Source organism: Miniopterus natalensis, chromosome 15 (assembly GCF_054644295.1).
Source record: "Miniopterus natalensis isolate mMinNat1 chromosome 15, mMinNat1.hap1, whole genome shotgun sequence".
Classification (NCBI taxonomy): Eukaryota; Metazoa; Chordata; class Mammalia; order Chiroptera; family Miniopteridae; genus Miniopterus; species Miniopterus natalensis.
Window position 1 is genome coordinate 39,689,363 of NC_142095.1, and position 22,951 is coordinate 39,712,313.

The 22,951-nt window shown below is 44.3% G+C and overlaps 1 protein-coding gene across 3 annotated transcripts in view; it reads right to left on the reverse strand.

Annotated features, from left to right (window-relative positions):
• Nucleotides 1–22,951, reverse strand: part of ARHGEF3 (Rho guanine nucleotide exchange factor 3) — a 238,653-nt gene that overhangs the window by 56,232 nt on the left and 159,470 nt on the right. The window contains exon 1 of one of the 3 annotated variants that reach the window (XM_016204505.2): nucleotides 2,532–2,642. The exons of the other annotated variants lie outside the window; for them this stretch is intronic. Within the exon in view, the coding sequence (XP_016059991.1) occupies nucleotides 2,532–2,627 (96 nt within the window). The 5' untranslated portion in view covers nucleotides 2,628–2,642. Of the gene's footprint in view, nucleotides 1–2,531; nucleotides 2,643–22,951 lie in introns of those variants that run through there. 3 annotated transcript variants of the gene reach the window in all.

Below are 22,951 nucleotides of genomic sequence, written 5' to 3' on the forward strand. Positions count from 1 at the left end.
AATTACAAAGCACTTAAGTCTTGAATAGAAATTTTGTTAATGATTTGCTTTTAAGACCATGTTTATTGTTGGACATTTTTACTCAAATGTATGGTATCAAATGCACATCAATAACACCTGCCCCTTCCCTACGAGCCTTTCCCAGCACGCTGGCTGCAATGACAAAAAAACACACAAAAAAACATAAGAAGGCACGTGCTCATTCAGTGCTGTGCCCCCCATCCTCCCAGTAGCAGATGCTGAAGAAGCAGCCATTATACGTCTAAAGAGCACAGGTGCTTTGCTGTAACTGCCTTTGAAGGTCGGAAAGGATTTTGGATAGGCCAGTTTTTCTATTATAACCACTTCTTTCTGCAAAGAAAGTGATCAATCTTTAAAAATTACTTTCATAGGAACTAACAGTCAATGGCTAGTTTATGAACAAGTATATAATCATGTTTTCAAAAGTCCAACTAGTATATGCTGGTTTTTAAACACAAATACTGATGACACCTGCTGGTAGAAAATATATTTTAGTTAACTGCTTATGGAGAAGTGAATCCTACAAGGGTTAGCTGTCTTTTGCACTGATAATGAAACCAGAAAGCTAGCCCCTAAATTCACTTAGGTTTCTCTTTCCAAATTTGGTTATCACCATTATCAGGAATTGATACCCCAGACCAATGAAGCTTGGAGATATACTGTACTAGACACCTCTGTCTCAAGGTACATATAGCATAAGAGATACTTAGAATTTCAGCACTTTTTAAAAAATCCTCAATGGTGATACCTGAAAAATATTTACCAGCTACTTTTGAAATAAAATAGTTCCTTTCTCATCCTTACTCCCACACCAGGACATCTTCATAAAATGAAAATAAGTTACATTATATAATCTGGATCCAGAAACCATGAAGAATATTAATATTTGACATTTGGTAATACCTTTCTTTCATCACATTTGTGATACAGATATATTTACATTCTAAGTATAAGAAAAGACTAAGCAGATGAGTTTTAACCTAAGTCTTTCACCAATCTACTCAAAAACACAGGAATAAGTGATAGCAAGAAGGGACTAGCGAGTGCCCAGAGCTATTTTTACTATTACTTTATTTTACCCAATTGAATTTATTAATTAAACTTGGTTATGCTTTGCTTCCTTCCAAAAGGAGTTTGAAGGGCACTAGCTTCACTGCTCCTACATTCATTAAATTATGAAGTTCCCATTGGAAAAACCATTATATCCATCCTAAGCCTGAAAAAACCTGAATCCTGCACAGGTGCCGTCCTGTCAAACTTAAATAAGAATCCAAACACCACTAGGGCCATAACACTTCCACAGCTGCAAGGAACAAAAACTCTGCGAAGATATACAACTGAGCTGGGGTGCGGGGTGTAGGGTGGGGGTGGGGGGAGAAGGCAGTTGTGCTCAGCTTACAGAAAGCTGATTACACCTGGAGACGTTTGGAATCTTGTCAGCTCGGAGCTGTCCTTGCTAGAGGCAATGAATCTTTGATGCTATCCTCCTGAATATACTTAATTCAGTGAGCCAAGTGCACACAGCTGAGCAGACCCAAGGGTGCTGGGTGGGTGGAACCCCCAAGAATGCTGAGACAAGGCCGGCGGCACACTGGCCTCCTTACTTTCCCCAGTCCGTGGCTGGGAAAAGTGGTGATCTCTCACACTCTCACACACACACACACACACACACGCAACAATGATGAGCTGGGTCCTGTGAGTTCCACTTACAGCTTGGCCACAGCAAAGCTGCAGTCTAGCAAAAGCTGCCATATCCCTCAAAACCCTCAAAAAAAAAAAAGAAAAGAAAAGAGGGACACTTTCTTCTCCAGCTGAACCCAACCTTTAAGGCCAGCGAGCTCTTTGCCAGGGATACAACACCGGGAGGAAAGGCCGGCTAAACACAAGCCAGGACTCCCTCGCATCCCCCTCAAGGCACAGGAAAGCTCCCAGAAAAGAGAAATATTTCCAGTGTGCCAAGACCGCTTCCCACGGCAACAGGATCTTAATTCATTTTCAGGATCCATGTGGGAGGCACTCAGTTTGTCATTTCGCCCCCAGACCCCTGGCTGAATAACCCCACTGGCCACAGGTGAGAAGCAGAGGTGCCCTGGCCTTTGGTGCCCAGCAGCCGCCAGGCCAAGCCTGACAGGTGAGGTACCCCAAAGGGTCCTGGAGAACCACCCCTGCTCCGCCAACCCAGGCAAGAGGAAAGGGGCACCCAAAGGGCAGCGCGTCCCTGGTGGCTGGGCCTGCTGATACCGTAGAAAGTCCCTCTGCCAGGTCTGGACAGAAGACTGACAGTTTGAGAGCCTTGCAGGAGGCAAGGAGGGGGGGCAGGGGCAAGAGGTCGCTGCCCCCTGGCCAAGGGACAGGGACAGGGACGGGGACCGGGAGAAGGCGGCTCGGGCTTGATCCACAGAGAGGGTGCGGGAGGGAGACAGAGAGATGGAGACAGGGAGCCACGGGGAGAAAGTGCGAGGTGGAAACAGACACGCCCGGAGCGAAGGCGGCCCGGAGGAGGTCCCTACCTCGGCGTCCTTGGCCGGGCTGCTGGCCGGGGGTACCTCCAGGCTGCAGTTCGCCCTCTTGACCGTGAGGTAGAAGGGGTAATCCTTGGCCACCATGGCGGCTGCCGGGCCGGGCCTTTGGGATGTCACCGCTGACCCGATGCGACCACAAAACTCCCAGGCGAAAGGGGGCCCCAGCTCCACGGTGCCAGGCGGCGGCGGCCACACGCAGACTGACAGCCGGCTGCTAGCCCCGAGGCACCGGACTCGGGCGCTCGCAGGGGGCGGGGCCACGGCCGGACACGCCCCCGGGGCGGGGCTGAGCGCGTCGGGGGAGCGCCCAGGTGCGGCGGCGCGAAAACGCCGGGGGGGGGGGGGGGGCGGGGGCGGCGGGGGCCCGTCACCCGGTGCAGGCGCCCCCGTGCGGGACCTGCACCCCCAGGGTGGAAGCCGGGCGGAGGGAAACTGCCGCGGGGAAAGCAAGCGTTTTAACAGCCCACCTTGCCTATTCCCAGCCAGTCTCCCCTCACACACATTCTTTTTTAATGAACGCTATTATAATAGAATCTACAAACAGTAAAATGCATCACTTTTAAGCGTACAGTTGGTTGAGTGCTGACAAATGGAAACACTTGTAACCACCTCCACGATCGGGACACAAAACATTTCCACCACTTCCAGTGAGTTCCCCGGGTCCCTGCCTCTGCAGCCTGGGGGCAATGCCTGACCGGCCTCTACATACCTCGCCTTAGGAGAAAAAACACAGTGCAAGTGCCCAATAGGCAATTACAAGATCGTTTGCTGCAGCCCTGTCTGGGCAGTAAAACCCAAACCGCAGCTGGAAACAGCTAATACCCATCAGCAGGGAATACTTAAACTCTCCTCATTATGGAGCACCGCTCAGCAGCCGTCAAAAGGAAGATGGGTCTATGGGTCTGGAGTGGGAAGGTCTCTAATGTATGAGGCTCAGTTAAAAAATAATTAGAGTAAGCACGGTATAATGCCACTTGTGTTAAAAACACATCTACAAAAGAATACCATATATTTTCTATAGAGACATCGAGGTAAGTATTGAAAACCATCCAGAAGGATCCGCAGCAAACTCATATCATGAGGTCTTGGGGGCTGAGGGGAGGCAATCAGTGCCAGAGGGCATCTGGCATTAAAAGATTAAAGGTAACAGACAAAGGAGACTTTACATTTACAAGTAACCTTCCTAAATTTTTTTAAATCTTCACTTGAGGATATTTTTACTGATTATTAGAGAAAGAGGAAGGGAGGGAGGGAGGGAGGGAAGGAGAGAGAGACAGACATTGCCTCCCATACTCACCCCAACCCAGGATGGAACCTGCAACCTAGGTATGTGCCCTGACAGGGAATCAGACCCGCAGCCTTTTGGTTTACAGGACGGCAGTCCAAGCAACAGAGCCACCTGACCAGGGCTGTCCTTAACTTTTTTTACAAGAAAAATATGTTCATGTGTTACCTGAGAAATTAGAAATTAGTTTTTAAAATATTAAAATGATCATTACCTCAAAAGTTACTTTGTAGATTGCACTGTTGGGTTCCCCCTCCCCCCCTTATCAAAGTCCTGGCCACAGTGGGTGGTGATTTGGGGAGATGATGTCTTTTGTTTCGACTTCTTCTCAGTGTGCAAGGAGGTAGTGGGAAAGGGAGTATCTAGTCCCAGTTCAGTGTTCTCTGCCTGTAGTTGAGGCCAGAATCCAGCAGTTCCTACTTTCCAGACAGCAAACCTCATGATAACACGACTCTTTCATCTCAGGTACCAAGCCCACACCCTGGCCCTAAATTCACCCACTTCCCTGCCCAACTAGTGAGGACAAACGGCCTTCAGAAGCAGAGAATCCGGCTCAGCTCTGTCAGCCTCACCACTGCCACAAATGTGAAGGAGGCTCCTGAATGAGTGGGTTCCAGCTGAGACTGAAGAGAAACCTGAATGGTTTCTCTCAAACATGGGCCATAAAGTAGTGATAAGGAAGCGGTCGAAGAAGAGATCTGGGGTGGGAAAGAGCAGCTCAGGACCACTGATTCTTCCTATCTGTACTCCTGAACACAACACTGTCCTTTTAGCCTGAGCTGTGCTGATGGGGTGCTTACACAGGAGCTCCCCACAAGCTTGGCCAAGCTTGGTGGGAGAGTGAGGGGAACCCCATCTCCAAGGACACCCAACCAAAGCAGGCCCTGGTTAGTTCTGCAGCCAAAGCAGGGCCAGGAGGCAGTGAGATGCCTCACTTCAGGCTCCCCTGGCTGCCAAGGATACCAGCCGAAGCACCTGCAGCTGCTCCTCATTGGCTCCCCGCTCTCCTGGCTCCCACAGGCCACCATCCCAACCAGAGGACTCTGCCAGCAAGAGCCCTTTGGGGCTGGGCTTTGACCCCTGCTGGAGCTTGCTGGGCCTTGTCCTCCAGTTGGGAGGTGTACTTCTAGGACTTGGTGAAGAAAAGTGACCCAGCAAACGACGACAGCCCTAGGATTGGACTACTCACTGTAGGATCCTCAGGGCCAAGTGGGAAGTCTGACACATCCTAAGTCCAGTGTAGTATGTAAATTAACCCTAAGGAAGGAAGGGCATTTTAACCTCAAGTTTAAGTACAACTATCATAGAGCAAAGAATAGTCATATTGGTTGATGAGAATGCTTCCATATTCACTTTCTTAAAACATTTTTATTTGCCCCTCCTTGAAAGATTTGCAACCATAAAAATCAACCAATACGCATGGCCATACAACGTATGTGCAAAGTTATATCTTTTCCACTATCCATGCTAGGGAGAGCAGGGGAAGTTAGAGAAAGAAAAGAAGGAGGGAGGAGGGGAGAGGGGTGTAGAGGGGGGAGGAAGGAGGAGAAGGGAGAGGGGAAGAGAAGGGGAAGGGAGGGGAGAGGGAAGGAGAAAGAAGGGGAGAGTAGAGGAGGGGAGGGGAGAAGGGAGAGGGGAGGGGAGAGAAAAATTGATTTATAGCTAATGGGGTCAATAACAATTTAAATAGTGCTACAAACAAAACAAAACAAACATAAGCCCCAAAATTAGTGTGAAGGGAAAGATGACAATCTGGAGTTCCCTTGGGAGGTCTGAGACAGTTAAAGGATTTTCAAGGGTATTGACCACATGCAATTTCCACCTTGTACCCTGACTTTAGAATTTTCTCAGTGTGTGATGTGCTGCTCCCAAATTAGCAGATTTGGGGTTTGGGCAATTTGCCCAGGATTTTCCAACCAGGGGTGTCTGTGACCAAAGACTTTGTCAGAAAGCAGGCTGCTCTACAGAAGGGTTCCCAAGCACACCCCTGAGGCGGGTGTCACAGCTGAGTGAAGCCGGCCCAACTCTGCAATGCTGCCCAGCTGAGCGGGCCCCAGGAGCCCCGCATTCCCCATCCTGCCTGTGTGTGTGTTTATGGGCTTAGGAACAACACTGCCCTAACAGTCAGCTTCACTCAAAGCAACAGCACAAAGTGCCTTTCAGAACTCGCCTTCGCCTTCGGCAAAACCCGTTATAATCCTATAAAACGCTTCACAGCCAGGCAGTGTTCCTCGCTAGCCAGAAGCCTGGAGACTGGAATAAAGAAGTCTGTTCTGCATTTCCAGGACCGGTGCCAAGAGCAGGGCCTATGTTCCTGCCTGGGCTGAGTGGGGCTCATTTGTGCTGCTGGTGGAGTGGTAGGTCTCCACACATAAGCCCACCACTGATTATGAGCTCCTCTTAGACCAGCAGCCAGCCAGGCATGGCTGGAAGACCATCAATCAACTCCTCAAATCCACTGCCATGACTGAGCAGAACAGCGTAGCACGAAGCTAGATCTTCAGAAATTAGAGTGGTTGTGACAGTCTTCTCATCTCAGCCAGCTGGACGATGCTTTGTCCTGTCAGCATTATACTTAACATCAGGATTAGTGTATTCTTTTTCCTAAGCCTCATTTGTTCATTCATTCATTCATTCATTCATTCATTCATTCATTCATCAAGGAGGTAAGAATGTCTATTACAGATCAAGTGCTCAGTTAGTTACATTTCTCCCCTCCTCTTCCCCCGCCATTCCTGAACCTCTATGCCAGGAAGGTGTGTAACACACACCTGCTCAAGGAACGTGGCTGACTTAAAAACATGGCCCTTCAACGGTAACCTCGGTGGGGAGGTATGTACTTGCAGAAGGAGCTCGAGTAACAGTAGCCGATCCTCCAAAGCCTGGCCTTCAGACACGTGTCTACTTCCTTGGCATCTGGAGCCATGTTTTCTGTCCCTGCTAGTCTGACACAGTCATGTTGATACATGTTGGTCACATGTGTACCAACACCTCTCCCCTCCCCTTCCATTTGGGCGGCATTCCCAGATAATGACCCCGCTCCTTCTCCTCTTTGCAACTTTAGTCTTGATGGGAGAGGGGAGTTAAAAAGCCTGGAGAAGTTCTGGCAGTGAATTCTGAGAGATCAGGACGATGATTTACTGCGAGACAGGTAAAGATGGCACAAACGAAGCACTGACGATATTTAAAATCATACCAGTGTTATTACTCTCCCTCTGCCTGGGGAGATGTCCATTGGTTCCAGGCTAGATTTTTGAAAATACATTCCTAGATATTCTAAAGCTGGAAAGCTTCATTCTTACATCCTCTTAAAGATCTCATTTTCTGAAACAAGTCTGAAACACTGGTTCAGTGAAAGAATTTTTCTCTTTCTCCCAGGATTGAGCTAATCCTGTGGATTATTAACTGTGAAGCAAAAGTAATCAAGACTCTATGTTTGAAAAAAAAAAAAAAAAGAATGAATATCTGTTTTACGCTGATATGCCATGGGCAGGTGCAGCCCCCTGGCTCTGGTTCATTGCAGCAGTGATTCTCATCTGGGAGTGACATTTAACTCCGCAGGTGGCATTTAGCAATGTCTGGAGAGACTTTTCATTGTCCCTGGAGGAGGGTGCTAGTGGCATCTAGTGAGTAGAGGCCCAGGATACTGCTAAACATCCTATAATGCACAGGACAGCATCCACAACAAAGAATTAACAGGTCCAAAAGGTCAATAGTGCCACTGTTGAGAAACGCTGCATTAAAGACAGAGTAGAGCTGAAATATGGCATCAGAGCCAGCAGAATCTGTTAGTTTTGACCTCCAGGATATTTTCACTTTAGACCTTGATTGTTGATTGATGTGAAATGTTAGCTTAGGCATGGTGGAGTAAAGAAAAAAATAGTTGAGTGCCAGCCCTGGCCAGGTAGCTCAGTTGGTTAGAGCATCATCCGGATATGCCAAGGTTGCAGGTTTGATCCCTGATCAGGGTACATACAAGAATCAACCAACGAATACATAAAAAAGTGGAACAACAAATTGGCATTTCTCTCTCTTTTTCTCAAATTGATAAATTAAAAAAAAAAGTTGAGTGCCAAGAATACTGGCACTCAGACATTGACATGCCTAGAATCTTTCCTTGATGCCCAAACTTGACCCTTAACTGAATGATAGATTTCATAAAATATGAAATGGACAAGAGAATAAAGAAGAATATGGGAGTAAACCAGGATGGGGCGGGGACAGAAAACGGTCTTAAACTGCTTCAGATATGAAAATGCACTTCAAAACACTAGTGAAAATGAAAGTTTCAATGAAAGACAATACTTGAAGAGGAAATTGGGGAGAGAAACGAAATGTTCCAAAGCTTGGTCTTTCCCAAAACAACATTTACCACCATATTTAATTGTTTTGGGGGGCAGAAATGCAATCTCAGTGATAAAATAAAAACCCTAAACGGTTCAATTTATTGCTGTTTTGATACATATACTATTTCTGGCTGTACAGCGTCTGTGATCAGAAATTTGTCTTCACTCCAGATTTTGCTATAAGAATCTTGACCACCTCCAATTTTAGCTGATTACTATCAACAGGCTTGTCTTGCTTAGAGAATCTAAGCCAGCCCTGAGAACACTTTTTATATAATGCTAGAGGGTCTTTGAACTTTATGGATAGTCTGCATTCGTTTGAGAGTATTTCATATTTTTTGACCAAGAATTCAATAAATTTGTTATACTCCAAAGCTATTTATTCCCCTTAGACTACAGCTAATGTATGCATTATGTAGGTTTTTAAATACTAACCATTGCATGGAGAAATTAGAATCTAAAATGTACGAAGTCTAGCTTTGGATAGTGGAAGTGTTTTCTGTCAACCACAAACTCAGCAAAGTACCATATTTCATCAAACCTAAGATGCCAAAGACTGTAATATATGCTATTATTTTATGTACTACCAGGAAATTTTTAAAAATGCTGCCAATTAAATTATAACACATGATCAATTCCAGAGAAGTTAAAATGTGGAGCAAATGTGCATAACAATGAAATACAGCAGTATTCATCCATCTGGTTGGGATTTGAAAACATACATTCATAGAAACATGACTTCTGGGAATTCAGGGACAATAATTCCAGAGACTGCCTGCAATGCAATCAACCAAGAAACTTATCAAATCTATATCCCTGGGTCCCACTTTGGGTCCATGGAATTGGAATCTTTAGCAGTGGACTCCAGAAATTTGGATTAGAATTAGCAATAAACCCAAGATTGAACCTGGGCCCCTCGTCCAGAAATACTTTGATCACAGATTCTCAAGCCAGAGGTGCCCAGGGGTAATTAGCCCAACAGTTGTAGCATCAAAATCCAGAATAGGCATGGAAGCTGCTTATTTGCTCATTCAATACTGAGAAATTATCATGTGCTAGGCAGCCTGCTACATACATATGGATGCATCAAGGATACAATGAAAAATAAAGTCCCCACTTCAAGTAATCTACCAACTGAGCCACCCACCAGGAGATGTGTTTTGCTCTTGGGACTTGATTTACAATCTAGTATCCAGAGTTCCAATTAAAACATGCTTATCTTCATAGCCAGAGGACACGACTGCATTTATGTTTTTAAAAAATTAGCTGTAGCAGCAGAGAATGGGAGGAGGGTAGTTGACTTGAGATGCTCACTTGAAAAAGCCCTGGGGCTGTGGGGACGCAGGGAGGGAGACGGCGTGTGTAGAGGACCTTAATTACAAAACAAGTTCAACCAGCAGGAACAGACTCCCAGCGAGCACATGCCTCACTCACCTGGTGGGAGTGGAAGTCGGCTGGTGCTAGAGAGAGCAGCCCATTAGATGGTGTTCAGGGGGGTTAGGAGATGCAGGTTTACTGAGCGCTTCGGTTAAGTGGGTGCTGAGTTACACAAGCTTCTGCTGTGTTTGCAGTTTTTTCATCTCACATCCAAAACTAAGCTCATCAAACACAGGTCTCACATGCTCACAATTCTAACTGGACGAAGAGCCTTGGCAACGGAAGGCTGAACAAAAGCACCAGCCTCTGGTTCACCAACTTTTATCACTGCTGGATTATTTAGTTCTTTCACATGACAAGATCAACCACCAGATAGCTTTCTGGCTAATTCCTCTCATCCAAGGCTGTCCTTGATCCCCAGGCTAGAACTCTTGCTTTGTGCCTCCCCCTGCCCCCCCCAATGCTGAGTATCTCTCTTTCCCAATATCCATCCTGCTCACAATGACTGATTTGATGTGTCTCCGTTGCCCAACAGCAAGCTACCAGGGCATAGGAACCGTATCTATCTAGCTCACCACAGTGGCTCCAGCTCCTTCTACCGTGCTGGCACATAGTAGAAGGGTCCATATTTGTTGAAATAGAAATTAAATAGAAATGGAGCTAATCAAGGAACATGTCATGAAGGAGGTAAATCCGGAGAAGAACTTTGCAACGAAGAACAAAAGTTTCTGAGATGGGACCTAGAAATCATATGCTGAACACCACAGTTAAAAGAAATTTTAAAAAGTACACCTGGGTCCCTACCATTTATCTTCTTGAGGAGTCCAAAACTCACCAAAACCACTTTGAGAGCCAACTCCTGCAGTGTTGGGCTATGGGGCTCTCTCAGATACTACTGGGAGCTTATGGTTCCCTCTAGCTTTTTACACACACACCCGGCAAGTTACTCTAATTCCCCAACAAGGTGGACTTGTCAGGGAGACTGAAACTCTCGTGGCAAAGGTATGTCAAATAGTTTGTTTTCAGAGACACTTTGTAAGATGCTCATCTGCCCTTTTCCTTCACTCCAAAGGCACTTCCTTTTCCTTCTCAGGGTTTTTTATTTCAGGTTAAACTCTAACTTTTTTTTTCTTTTCAACTTGCCATGCTCATACCTAGTGCTATTTATATTGAAACCTTGTTCTCTTGAGTTGGGCCCAGAGGGAGTGACTTTTAAGGGGTAGGGGAGATTTTTGCCTGTTTCTGCAAGATTAAACATTGTGCTTATCTAAAGTGCCCAGGCTGATGGGAAATTATGGGCTCAAGGACTTCTTATCCAAGGAAACTGCTCTGCTGGCTACTCTACCAAGGGAGGACCGTGGTCTCCCCGTTTAGCAGTCCTCACCTGGAGTATTACATGCTCTGAGAGCTCATTTTAGTCTAATCACAGTGCACAGTGAACAAAGCCCATCTGTCAGTGAGTGGGAGGCAGGGAGGGAAGAAGGTAAAAGAGAATTAAAATTGTAAAGCCAACATCACGTGGCTTCCTCCTTGAACTTTAATAACCCAATGCTGCCTGCAGGCTCAGAAAAGCCAAATGCAATGGGTAGGGACAAGGATTGCTGTGGTGCCAGGAAAATGCAATAAGACATAACTTTTACAAGGTAAGCAATGAATTAATGCCCTGCAGGAACAATAAGCCTTTAACATCTCTGAAGTTGGCAGCCAGATGCCTGAAACATTGGTTCGGTGCATCCAAAATGCACAACAGATAGGACCACTTTCAAGATGAAGTCATCTTCCAGGGCAAACAATAGCTGGGTTTTATGATTCAAGGAAGGAGGGGAATTAGATCAGTATTTTCTTTGCCACAGCAAGACCCATTTTAATGCACGTTAGAGGTTTTCCACATGTTGGGCAAATTCTCTAAAGTGTTTTTCAAGGGAAACATTCTGCAGACTACCTTGGTTTCTGAAAGAGCTACCTTTCTCCCTGGTCTGGGAGGGACCTGATTCTGTCCCATAACGTTCTTGAGAAAATCTGAAAATACAGCTTATTTGGATTCTCTTGCTCTGAAATGCAGCTTGGGGTGTCTTTTTATGCTTTACCCCGAGAAGTGTTAAAGGAAGCGGCTGTCATCGTAACTCAAAAATACAAATGAAAACGATGCTGGCAGAGCTCAAAAACCAAAGGGATCAGCATTTCGCTTCAGTTTCCTGTTCATAAAACTTTATAAAAACAACCCACCCATTAAAGAAAAAAGCCTACAACAATAGCTGATTATTCTGTCCTAAACGCTTGCCTCATACCAGTCTGAAATTAGGTGCCATCACACTTCCTGAGTTACGGGCTCCAAACCCTACGTTCCTTTCCTCCCTTCCTTGCCCCCGCCCCACTCGGCATCGTTCCTGAATTTACACACTTCTCCAGTTTATGGGCTCAGCAGAGAGAGGCCAGCATCTCCTTCCTACCTGTCCAGAGGAGGCCGAGCACCTGTACCAGCTGGAAGCAAGAATAATGGTGGCTTCCTTCCCCTAAATTCATTTTCATTTCCTAGAGGAACTTTTAATATGGAAGGTGCAAAGTTACAAAGTGAAAAACACACACACACACCCCTACACACTGCTCCAGTAAACTGAAAAATATTATAAATACATGGTACTGTGGCATTAATTTTTAAAAAATGCATCTTTATTGATTTCAGAAAGAGGAAGAGAGAGAGAGAGATGGAAACATCAATGATGACAGAGCCATTGATCAGCTGCCCCCTGCACGCCCTCCACTGGGGGACAGAGCCCCCAACCGGGAATCGAACCATAATCTCCTGGATCATAGGTCGATGCTCAACCGCTGAGCCACACCAGCTGGTCTGTGACATTAATTTTTGAAGAATAAGATATTTCCTTTCTACCCTGGCTCTAAAGTGAAATTTTATGGAATATTCAACAGCCCATCCTTCAGTCCCTGGTAGAACATAGGAGAATACAAGCTCTAGAGTATGAAGCTTGGATGCAAATACCAAGTTTTCCACTTGCCGTGTGTAGAACTTTGGACAAGTTATTTAATCAGACCAAAACCTCAGTTTAATATCTGTAAAATGGGTATATGAGAGTTTCAAGGCTTTAATGAGATAAAGCATATTAATAGTTTAATGAGGTAATACATATAATACATATGTCAGCATTTTTAGGTACCAGGTAAGCATATAATCCATACTGTCATTACCCTTCTGGTAGATAAAACATCCTACTCCCTTTTGTTTCAATGAATTACAGAGAAAAAGATAGGATTTGGGGATCCTTGTTTCCAAAGGGGTTAATTCTTAATTTAAACCCATAATTTCAAATACTGATTTAACTATTGAACATATATAATAAAAGCAGCACAGTGAAGAGTGGAACTGACCTAAATTTGAAGACATGGGATCTAATCCTGGTTCTACAACTAAATTTGCTGTGACCTTCGGCAAGTCAATTAAACATTTTGAGGTACAGTTTCTTGAACTATAAAATAAGGAAATTTAGCCCTGGCTGGTGTTGCTCAGTGGTTAGAGTGTCGGCCCACATACCGAAGGGTCTCAGGTTGAATTCCAGGTCAAGGGCAGCGCATACTGGGTTGCAGGTTCGATCCCCGCCCTGGTCAGGGCACGTGCAGGAAGCAACCAATCAATGTTTGTCTCTCACACTGATGTTTCTCTCTCCCTCCCTCCCTTCCACTCTCTATAAATCAATGGAAAAAATGTCCTTGGGTGAAGATTAACAAAAAAAAAAAACAACAAAAATAAAATAATAAATCTAAAAAAATGAGATTTAAATAAAAATGCTTATCTTCTGTGATTCTATAAAACAGCAACAACTGAAGCATATTTGAAGTATTGCCCCAATTTTATGCTACTTTATTTCAGGAAAGAAAATAAAAATGATAATATCACTGATGAAAGCATCGTTGTTTAAAAACAGCCTGTTTGGTAGAGGCAGCCCACATTTTGGGTTGGCTCAGTATGGTCATATTTTATAAGGGCTCCTCAGAAAATTCAGCTCGATGTCCTCATTTGTCAGGAAATGCATAAGCACATGGATTTCTTTAACATCAAATGGCGAAGAAAACAAGGTTGAGGCAGAGGTAAGATCAACTATGAGCAAAGAAACACTGAAGAGAAAATGCAGCTAGACTACAAATGGAACAGAACCAGCCTAAAATATGCTTAAAAATAGGTACTTGGCCACGTGGTGCCTGTGTTATCTGTACGACAACATTTGGTTCCTACTGTGTTCCTCTTCCTACAGGCCTGTATGACTATGAGAGCTCTCTGTTCCTTCAGTGACAAAGTCTTGCTGCCTCGTGGATTTTTCCCCAGTGATAACTTCCTTTCTGCCTTCGGGTAGGCTGCTTATGTCCAAGTAGCAGGACTGCAGCCAGTTCTGTTCTGAATGCAACACACAGATGGCTGCTGGCATGAGCTGAGCACCAGGGCTTCTCAAGGCTGACGGCTCTGTGCGCCCAGGCCAAACCGCTGATGCACAATATTTACATTGATGTCACACGTTTTAAAACTCGGAACTAAAGACAGAGATACATTGCAGCATCTTCTAAACAGTGCCCCACAGATGACAAATTGGACTAGAATTAGCCAACGAATCATAAGTTTCATTATTCTTTAGCATCTTTAGTCAAGTGTTTCCCACTTGACTGTGAGCTTCATAAGGGCAAGAATCATGATGCTCTTGTTCACGGTTGTAACCCCAGTGCTGAAGGATGCCTGGCAAAAGATGGGAGCTCAGCAAACGATGGCCATAGCTAACGCTGGCTGAGGGTTTGCTCTCTGTCAGGCAGTGTTCTTTGACTTTACAGGATGTATCTCAGGTAATCCTCACAACAATCCAATGAGGTGGGTACTTCCATAAAGTGAGAAACAGGGAGTTCAAGCAGCTTGCCCAAAGTCACAGAGCTGGTAAGTGGCACAGCTGGGATTCAAATGCAAGTATTTTACTTTGCTTCTAGAACCTGCAGGTCTAAGTATGAATTGGAAGATTAATTTTTACAGGCTACTTGAAACTTAGAAGGTCTCCTAATCCCAGAGACTATGATGCTAAGGGTCAAGGATTTGAGCCTATTAGATATGACTGAAGAACAAACGAGTCAAGAGACCTGCCTTCAACCTTAGCCTGGACTCCTACACTGACTTTGGTAAAGTCGTGTGACCTCTTTGCTCACCAGTTTCCCCTGCTGGTTAATACGGGGTTGGATGGTCACTCAGGTCTCTCTGACGGTTGTAAATCCCAAATGCTAGAGTCACCTTAAACATACTCTTACATCCAGACAACCGCAGGTCACAGAAGTGTGCTCCTGCATCTCCCAACGAGGGAGAACCACCAAAATATCCAAAACAATCAAGCAAGTTACTCAACCTCTCAGAGCCTCAGTGCCCCATCTGCAATTAGGACATAATAGCACCTACTTCAAAGGGTGGAGGTGAAGATTAGAGAGAAGCCAGGGAAGGGGCTGACACATAACAGTAATTTCATAAATAGTAGATAGGTTTATTGTGGTCCCAAAGAGAGCTGGGAGGTAAGTCGGAGGAAAAAAATCTCCTCAAAGCTCCTGAACCAACCAACCCATCAAAAGGACAGCACTGAAACAAAGATTTTAAATAATTTCTAAGAGTAGAATCCTCAGAGCAAAAATTCCATATCGAATTCTCTTTTAAAAACTGGAGTAATGAAGACAGGTTTGAGTTGACTTTGGATAGAACACAAAGGAACCATTGTGATTTGGGGAGTTCACGTGTGAGTACTGAAATGCTAGAAAACAATGTTAGGTGCCATGTGCTCTACGCCAGGCCTTGCCAATCACGTGACATGTATTATCTTACTAAGTCCTTGCAACCCGCTGAAGAGGGTGCCTTCCCTGTTTTATAGATGAGGGCATAGAGGCTCAGAAAGGTGAAGTGATGTGCTCAAGGTCACACAGCTACTAATCCACCCTAGAACTCAGTCTGCCTGGAACACTGATGGTCTTAACCACACAGCTGCACCCCCTCCCCAAGGACAGAATGTTCTTGCCTCCGCCCCAAGTCCACAGGGAAGCAATCCTTGTCCACAGCATGGACAGGTGGCTTTATATGTAGGGTGTGTGTGGCTCAAGAGGCCTTGGGTTTTAGTCTTATTTACCCACAGACTCCTGGAAGCTGTGAACAAATCATTTGATTTTCCTGGGTCCTGTTTTGATCAAACAGAATGTAATGGATTAGAGTTTTTCAATCCAAGTCTTGTGGAATATTAACCAGTTACATTTCATATCCAGGTCAGGGATAAAAGAGCCAAGGCTTGAGCTGACCCTCTATCCTGATATGCTGGTTGGGGGAAGTAGTGGAATACATTTGCAAGCAAACACAGAACTGGGTGGCTCCTCAATTCCCTTTCATCTTGCAAATTCTGAAATTCTACTGAATATTACGTGATAGAGGAAGAGAAAGGGGAAGAGAGGAACTCTGAGGGATCATGGGGGAGGTGGCAGGCGGCTCCCCTTGAAACTGCATTTACATACCGACAGCACTGTACCTACCTCGCTTATTTGGGATGCTATGGGGTAGAGGGAGCTGGTGCAGCCAATGGGGAGGAAAATGAAATCTCTCCTTTTGAAATGACCGCTATGGCACACAGCAAGCACTCAATAGATGCTCATAGAATTGACTTCAAAGGAAAGCAGCCCTGGATCAAACTGACTGAAGCTAAGCTGCTGCAGAAGATGTATGTCAAAAACGCTAACAATGCCTTCCTTTTGTTCCCAGCCACCCACTCCACCGTATGCCATTTTCAAACTAAAGATCAATTCTTTTCCGTGCGAATGAGCACACCTCTCCCAGAAGGATAACCGCAGGTAAACCTTCCCCCTGCCTCCGTCCCACTCGTTTGGAACCTGAACAAAGGTGAACTGTCTGGGAGCGAAAGAATTCTTCTTATTTTCAATTGTATCATTGCCCAGGGTAGTGGCAAATATCGTTTCATGAGTTTCCAGCTTAGCTTTAGAGCTCAAAGGATAAAGTGCTTCCGCAAGAAAGAAACAGGAGAAAGGAAGGAAAATAAGAGAACAATAAAATTTAGGCCATATACATACAGCTTTAAAAAAGAAAATTAAAATAGCAGAGTCTTTTCTTCCCGGGAAAGGTGACAATGGGCTACAATCTCAGACCTGCTTAAGTCTCCATCTTGAGGCACCACACGTGACCACCTCAAGTTCTTTCTGTACTTTTATTCTAAAAACAGGATTTCAGAGTAACCTCAGTTCGTCTGACTCCTAGCTGATGTTTCTTCCATGAAACCAGGTTGCCTCATGAGCCCTGTTCCTATGCCCCCCTCTCCCCCCCAAAGGCTGGTGCATAAGTTCTCCACACATAATTGTTGACTAAATTAAAGAAAGGAAAAAAAAGAAAAAGATTCAGAAGATAAGTACCAAAGGCCACCAACATGAGTGGATGGACTGACTCATTTAAAAAATTTTGTGTATCTTTGAACCCATGTCTAGAACAGCCGCTCCCTCATATAAAAGGCTTCTCGGCCTTTTCAAATATCACCAATTATTCAAATCTTAGACCAAGTTTTTCTGAGAAGCCTTCCAAAATCAACCAGCCCACAGGAGATGGTTCCTCCTTTTGAGTTCTAACAACATTGGCTACTACCACTCATTAATCGTGTTCTGCCAGGTGACACGTTTTGAAATAACTTTCTACAGCCACATAACTTTTCTAATTATCTCCCAATCTAGAACTCCTGAAGGGCAGGGCCTTTCCACACCTCCCTCTGGATCCATTCTTCCAGCACTGGAGCAAAGAAAGAATGACTTCCAGAGCAATGACTAATTACAGCTCATTTTAAGCTAATATAATCAGTTGTTCCTATCTTCAATGTCTCCCAACTAGTTTAATGATCAATAGAATCTTTGTGCTGTTCTCCTACTGCTGGAGGAGGCCAGTTACAATTGGTATCTAGTCAGCTGCATAAGACTCTACTCAGGGCTGTAAGGATGTGTTGCCCCCTCAAAATACCCCATTAAAATTAAGGAAAAACTTACCAAATCTCCAAGTGTGCTCACCAGTTTACAGAAAACAGGAGGACAGAGGGTAAAGTAAAGCCACATCATGAGAAAGCAATCCCCGAATCCAGAATAGAAAACATTTCACAAGACAAATGGCCCAGCTTCTATAGCAGATCAACAGCATAGGGAGAAAAGAGAGTGAGGCGGATGTTTTACAGAATATCAACCGTAAGAAATGGGTGGAGCATGCTGGGATACTGACCCAAACAGGCCAACCGTGCAAGAACCTCTGAGACACATTAACAAGAATTCCTTAATATCACCTAAGGTGCAGTCCAAAGGCAAATTTGAATTTGGGGAAATTGTGATACTAAGAAATTCTTAGTAGTCTTGTTAAGTGTGATGAGGTGTGGTGGTTATGCAAAAAGTAAAATGCCCCTATCAGGTAGAGATGTGTACCGAAGTACTAACGAGTAAAATATGACTGAGGTTTGCTTAAAGTCCCCCCAACACACAGTGTGGTGAGACTGGAAAAGGTTAACCATTGTTGAGGCTGGATGCTGGGTGAATGGAGGTGCTAATTATACTATTCTCTCTACTTCTCTAATGTGGGCAGATCATAAGGTATCATGTTTAACAGACTAAATTGCCCAACTGAAAAAATTACAGTTCCAGTGCTGGTGAGGGTACAGTGAAAATGGACATTTAGAATTGCTGATGACAGTAAACAATGTAACATCAAGAGCAATACAGATGTGCAAATGTTTCGGCCCAGTGTTACTATATGTGTGAATTTACCAAAAGAAAATAATCCAAAATAAAATATTTTCAGTGCAGAGTCATTTAATAGTGATGAATTAGAAATAATAGACTAGCTACTAAATATGGAGAATACACTATGTGCCAGGAACTACACTAAATACTTTAGATACATTCTCCCCCAAACAGCCCTTTGAGGACAGTATCATTCTCCTAGTTGGTCCCCAAGAGACACAACTGGGAAGTGGCAGAGCAGGAAATATGGGTCGGGCAGCTCCAGGCCCTACTCTAAGTTACCCTGAAATCCCAATGTCAAACAACAGGGGATGTTTAATTAAATTATAGGACATCCACTAGATAAACACTGTGTAAACATTAACAAGTATACTTACGTAGTCAGGCAACATGAAAAATGCTAAGTTAAAAAGGCAGGAAAAAACTGATTATTAGGGCCCCTATGCAATCTGTATATATGTGGAAAAGCTTGGCAGGGAAAATACACAAAATAAAAATCATGGTTGTATCAGAAGGGTTGTCTCCCAATTATGGGCCATGTGGTTAAGTTATTTTTATAATGAAAAAAATGAAAGGGGAGGTTATTGAGCTGAGATGTGTGACCACTGCTGATGTAGCCGAGGCATTGTGGGAGTGGGGTTTCCATAAATATTGTGAACCATCAGTTTCTTCAAAGAAGTTTTTTCCTTCTTTGGAAGCCTACCAAAACTAAAGAAAGAAATATTCCTCTCTCCCTCAATGCCCCCCCCCCCCCCCCCCGATATCTTTCCAATGAGCTTTGCTAGGAATTCACCTACTTTGATCAGGAAGCAAGAATTATCCCGCAGTTTCCTCTTGCAGCACAGGCCAAGTAAGATGTTACAAGATAACACAGATGTCTTAAACACACCCCAAGTGGAAAAAAAGACAGCAGTGTAAATGAACCTACAAAGGATTATTTTATGATTGAGGTTCCCTCTGAGTCTTGTGAAATCCTCTCACAGGTCGTTTGTTATTAGTATGACTGAGAAAAGCACCAGAAAATAGAGATCGAGTTCTCCATCTTATCATAGTCGAGCCCAGGCACATCCTCACTGTATCTACCAGACTGCTAATCACCTCAAAATCCCACCCGAGGCTCAGCATCCTGGACTCTCTCCTTGCCCTCCCCGTGACTTCCCCGGACAGACACACCAGATCCGCTCCCAGAGACAAGTTCACGGTTAGATTATGTACACGGAAGTGCTTTGGAATCTATAAAATGCTCTACAGATGAGAGGTTATCTGGATTAAAAAGCTGATAGGTGCCCTTGTGTGTTTCTTTGGTCATAAATGAATTCCAGAGACGTTCCTTGGGGAGGGAAAAAAACAACTAACTAGACCCCAGGTTATTTTAACTGCTAGAACCAGGGTTGCTATAAATAATCAACTGTTTTATGACAAAGCTTCTGCAGCAGCCCTGGGGATCATTATCACCTTAAAAAAAGCACTAATCTGTGAGCCAAGCCACATGACCATTTGTGACTCTATGTGGTATTTATCAGTACCTGTCACCAAGATAACAGCTTAATCTTGAATGGAGGAGGCAAGAATATTTTAGAGGCCTGACTGGTGTGGCTCAGTGGTTGAGTGTCAACCTATGACCCTGGAGGCCATGGTTCAATTCCTGGTCGGGGCACAGGCCTGGGTTGCAGGGGGCAGCCAACTGATGATTCTCTCTCATCATTGATGTTTCTCTCTCTCCCTCTCCCTTCCTCTCTCCGAAATCAAAACTTTTTTTTTTTTTTAAAGAATATTTTAGAGAAAGCCCTGCAAGAAATTCCCCTCATAAAAGCTAAACAAAGAGAAAAGACCTTAGGGAAAGAAAGAAGGCAGAGCAAGCTAGACAGCCGGCTGGAAGGGAAGGCTGGGCTGAAGCCACCGACCCTTCAGGGAGTCAGCGTAACTTCTGTGGAAGATTATGAAAAAGCTACTGTTTCAAAGCCTCTGGACATCAGAGGAAAAAACACAAAAGAGACTTTGCTGAACGGAGAGCTTTAAACAATTCAAGTTCAAACAAACAGAATTCCAGGAATTAGGAAGAGAGGAAATTGCAAGGTGCTTTGCAAACCAAAGGCTGTTTAACTATTAAATGTCAGTGATAAAAATGGAGATCTTGTTGTAGTGCAGTTTATTTTAGAAGGGCAAAGGGTGAGGGTAAGAAAGAATCATAGTAGTAAATAATAATAGTAATCGCGAGGATAAATGATTGTATTCCTGGCAGCTGGCCTCCCTGGCCCACTTATTAGGGGCAGCACTGCTGAGTACTTTGTAAGCATCATCTCCTTTAATCCTCATGACAGCCCTGTGAGCTCAGACCTACTAATGACCCCCTTTATAGATGAGGACCCTGAGGCTCAGACAGGCTCCACAACTTCTTTGAGGTCACAATGGCAGGACTATGACTCAAACTCAGATTTGCTTAAAAGCTCAGCCTTTGGATGATTTGCACACAGGTATATAACTATCAGATCTTACAGATCATTCTATTTTTGAAGATTACTGATAAATATAAAATTCAGAGCTGATGGTCAAGTTGGTCAGCACTCTGGCTCCTTGCCCTCCTTCTTAAAGAAAAGATGAAAAGAATGAAATGCTATTTAACCCATTTTAGCAATTGCGGATGTTTTCTGGAAAAGGTGGGAGGAAACCAATTAGAAAAATCTGGGGAATTTTTCTTTATTCGTGGTCCATAATTATTAAGAGGTAAATATACACCAGGATTCTCAGAGCAAAACACTTCAGTGGCATCACTGTTTAAAGATTCTCCTAACCACGAAGGGTTCACCTGTAAAACGGAAGGCGAAAACCTTGAGGTGCCAAGGTCAGGGTTACACAGCCAGCTCGATACTGAGCGCTGTTAGGGGCCCAGACACTGGAGTCCAGCTGCTGGAGTCTGAATTCTGACTCTACCACCTTTGCTCTGGGTTCCTGGGTGAGTAAATCTTTCTGAGCCTCAGTTTGTGAGAACTGAATGAGATGACTCCTGGAAGGCATGAGGGGCAGCCCTGGGCACACTGCTCTTGGCACAGACCGCTTCATTTATAAAGACCCTCGGGCTTCACGCCACATTCCTGTGAGCTGTGGAACATGCAGGTGTGGAAGAGTAAACGACTGACATTTGTCAAAGCACCAAATTAAGAATCTCGCCCAATTCAAGTCGGCGTTCTTTCCCCAGACGACAGTCAGTGGTAGAGAGAAGAGCAGTATCTCTCTCTATATTCTTTTCTATTGGGTTTTGGTATCTGACAAACGCTGATGACACAATGGTAGCTTTTCCGAAAAACTCCATTAGAAACTCGGAAACCCAACAGGCAGCAATGTTTTCTGTTTGTGCAGCTTTATGTTGCAAGGCTGGTGAGAACTGACAAAAGCTATTGCTCTTCACCCTCACATGACAGCGACTGGGTGAGCCTTCATTTTTAGAGGCTTAACCAAGCCCAACTGCTCCAGTCATGACTTTCATTGCTTATGTTCTTGGCACCTGGAGTGGATTCTTTAAAACTTTGAGAACAAGAAGTTCATGCTGGAGGGCACTCAGGGGCTTTGAGTCACTCAGCATCAGTTCCGCACTCTTCTAATAACAGTCCTTCCATTTCCTTAGGGGAAACTGTCCCTCTCTCAGGGCTCGTGGTTTCGATGGGACTGAACCCACTGTCAGTCCCGTTGGAAGTACATGTAACTCAGGACTGGCCAACCAGCAGTCCCTCTTTCTGGTTTAGAAAAGAGCATGAGAATCAGGCTTGGGATTTTTGCAGGAAGGACTGGGCAAGAAAACACCTGTAAATTAGAAGCAGGTAAGCTTACAGCTGCTGGTGGCCATATTTCTAACAGGAAGGGAGGACATATCTGAGAATGGAGCCAACAAAGAGAAATAAAAACTGAGAAGTGAAGAAATTAATTCCTGAGGAAAATGAGCACCTAGATCCAACCATGCCTGAAGCCAACAATCCTGGACTTGTTTGTTACATAAGCATAAATTCCCTTTTTGCTTAAGCGAATTTGAGTTGTGTTTCTGTCACTTGCAACTGGAAAAGTTTCTATTCAAATGCATACAAAAAGGTCTTTACTATATAAATGAGTACTTTCCTCCTTACTCCCTTACATTATTCAGAATTTATATTACATATCTAAATCTTGCTTTCCTCAATGAGATTGTAAGTAAGTTCCTTGCAACTAGCAGACAAACCAAACTTAGAGTGGCTGAGGAATCATTTCAAAACAAAGCCAAAGACAAGAACATAGGAAAACGAAGGATGCTTCACAGGTGAGCCTTTGGAAGCTAGTGGCTCGAGGAACCAGGGGTCTCATGAGTAAATGGCTTACATTTCTCCTCCCCAGCCAGAAGGTATATAGCTTAAATCACACTACTCAGGGAGACAGATAACAGAAATCCAACTAGTGCCATTTGTGCCAACCACACCCAAGTAGGGGAGTAAATGAAGTAGGGGAATAAATCTCATTTTGGTGCATCAGCATAAAGTTGATGAATTTTTTTAAATTAAAAAAAAATTTATCTTTATTGATTTCAGAGAGAGGAAGGGAGAGAGATAGAAACATCAATGAGGAGAGTCATTGATCGGCTGCCTCCTGTG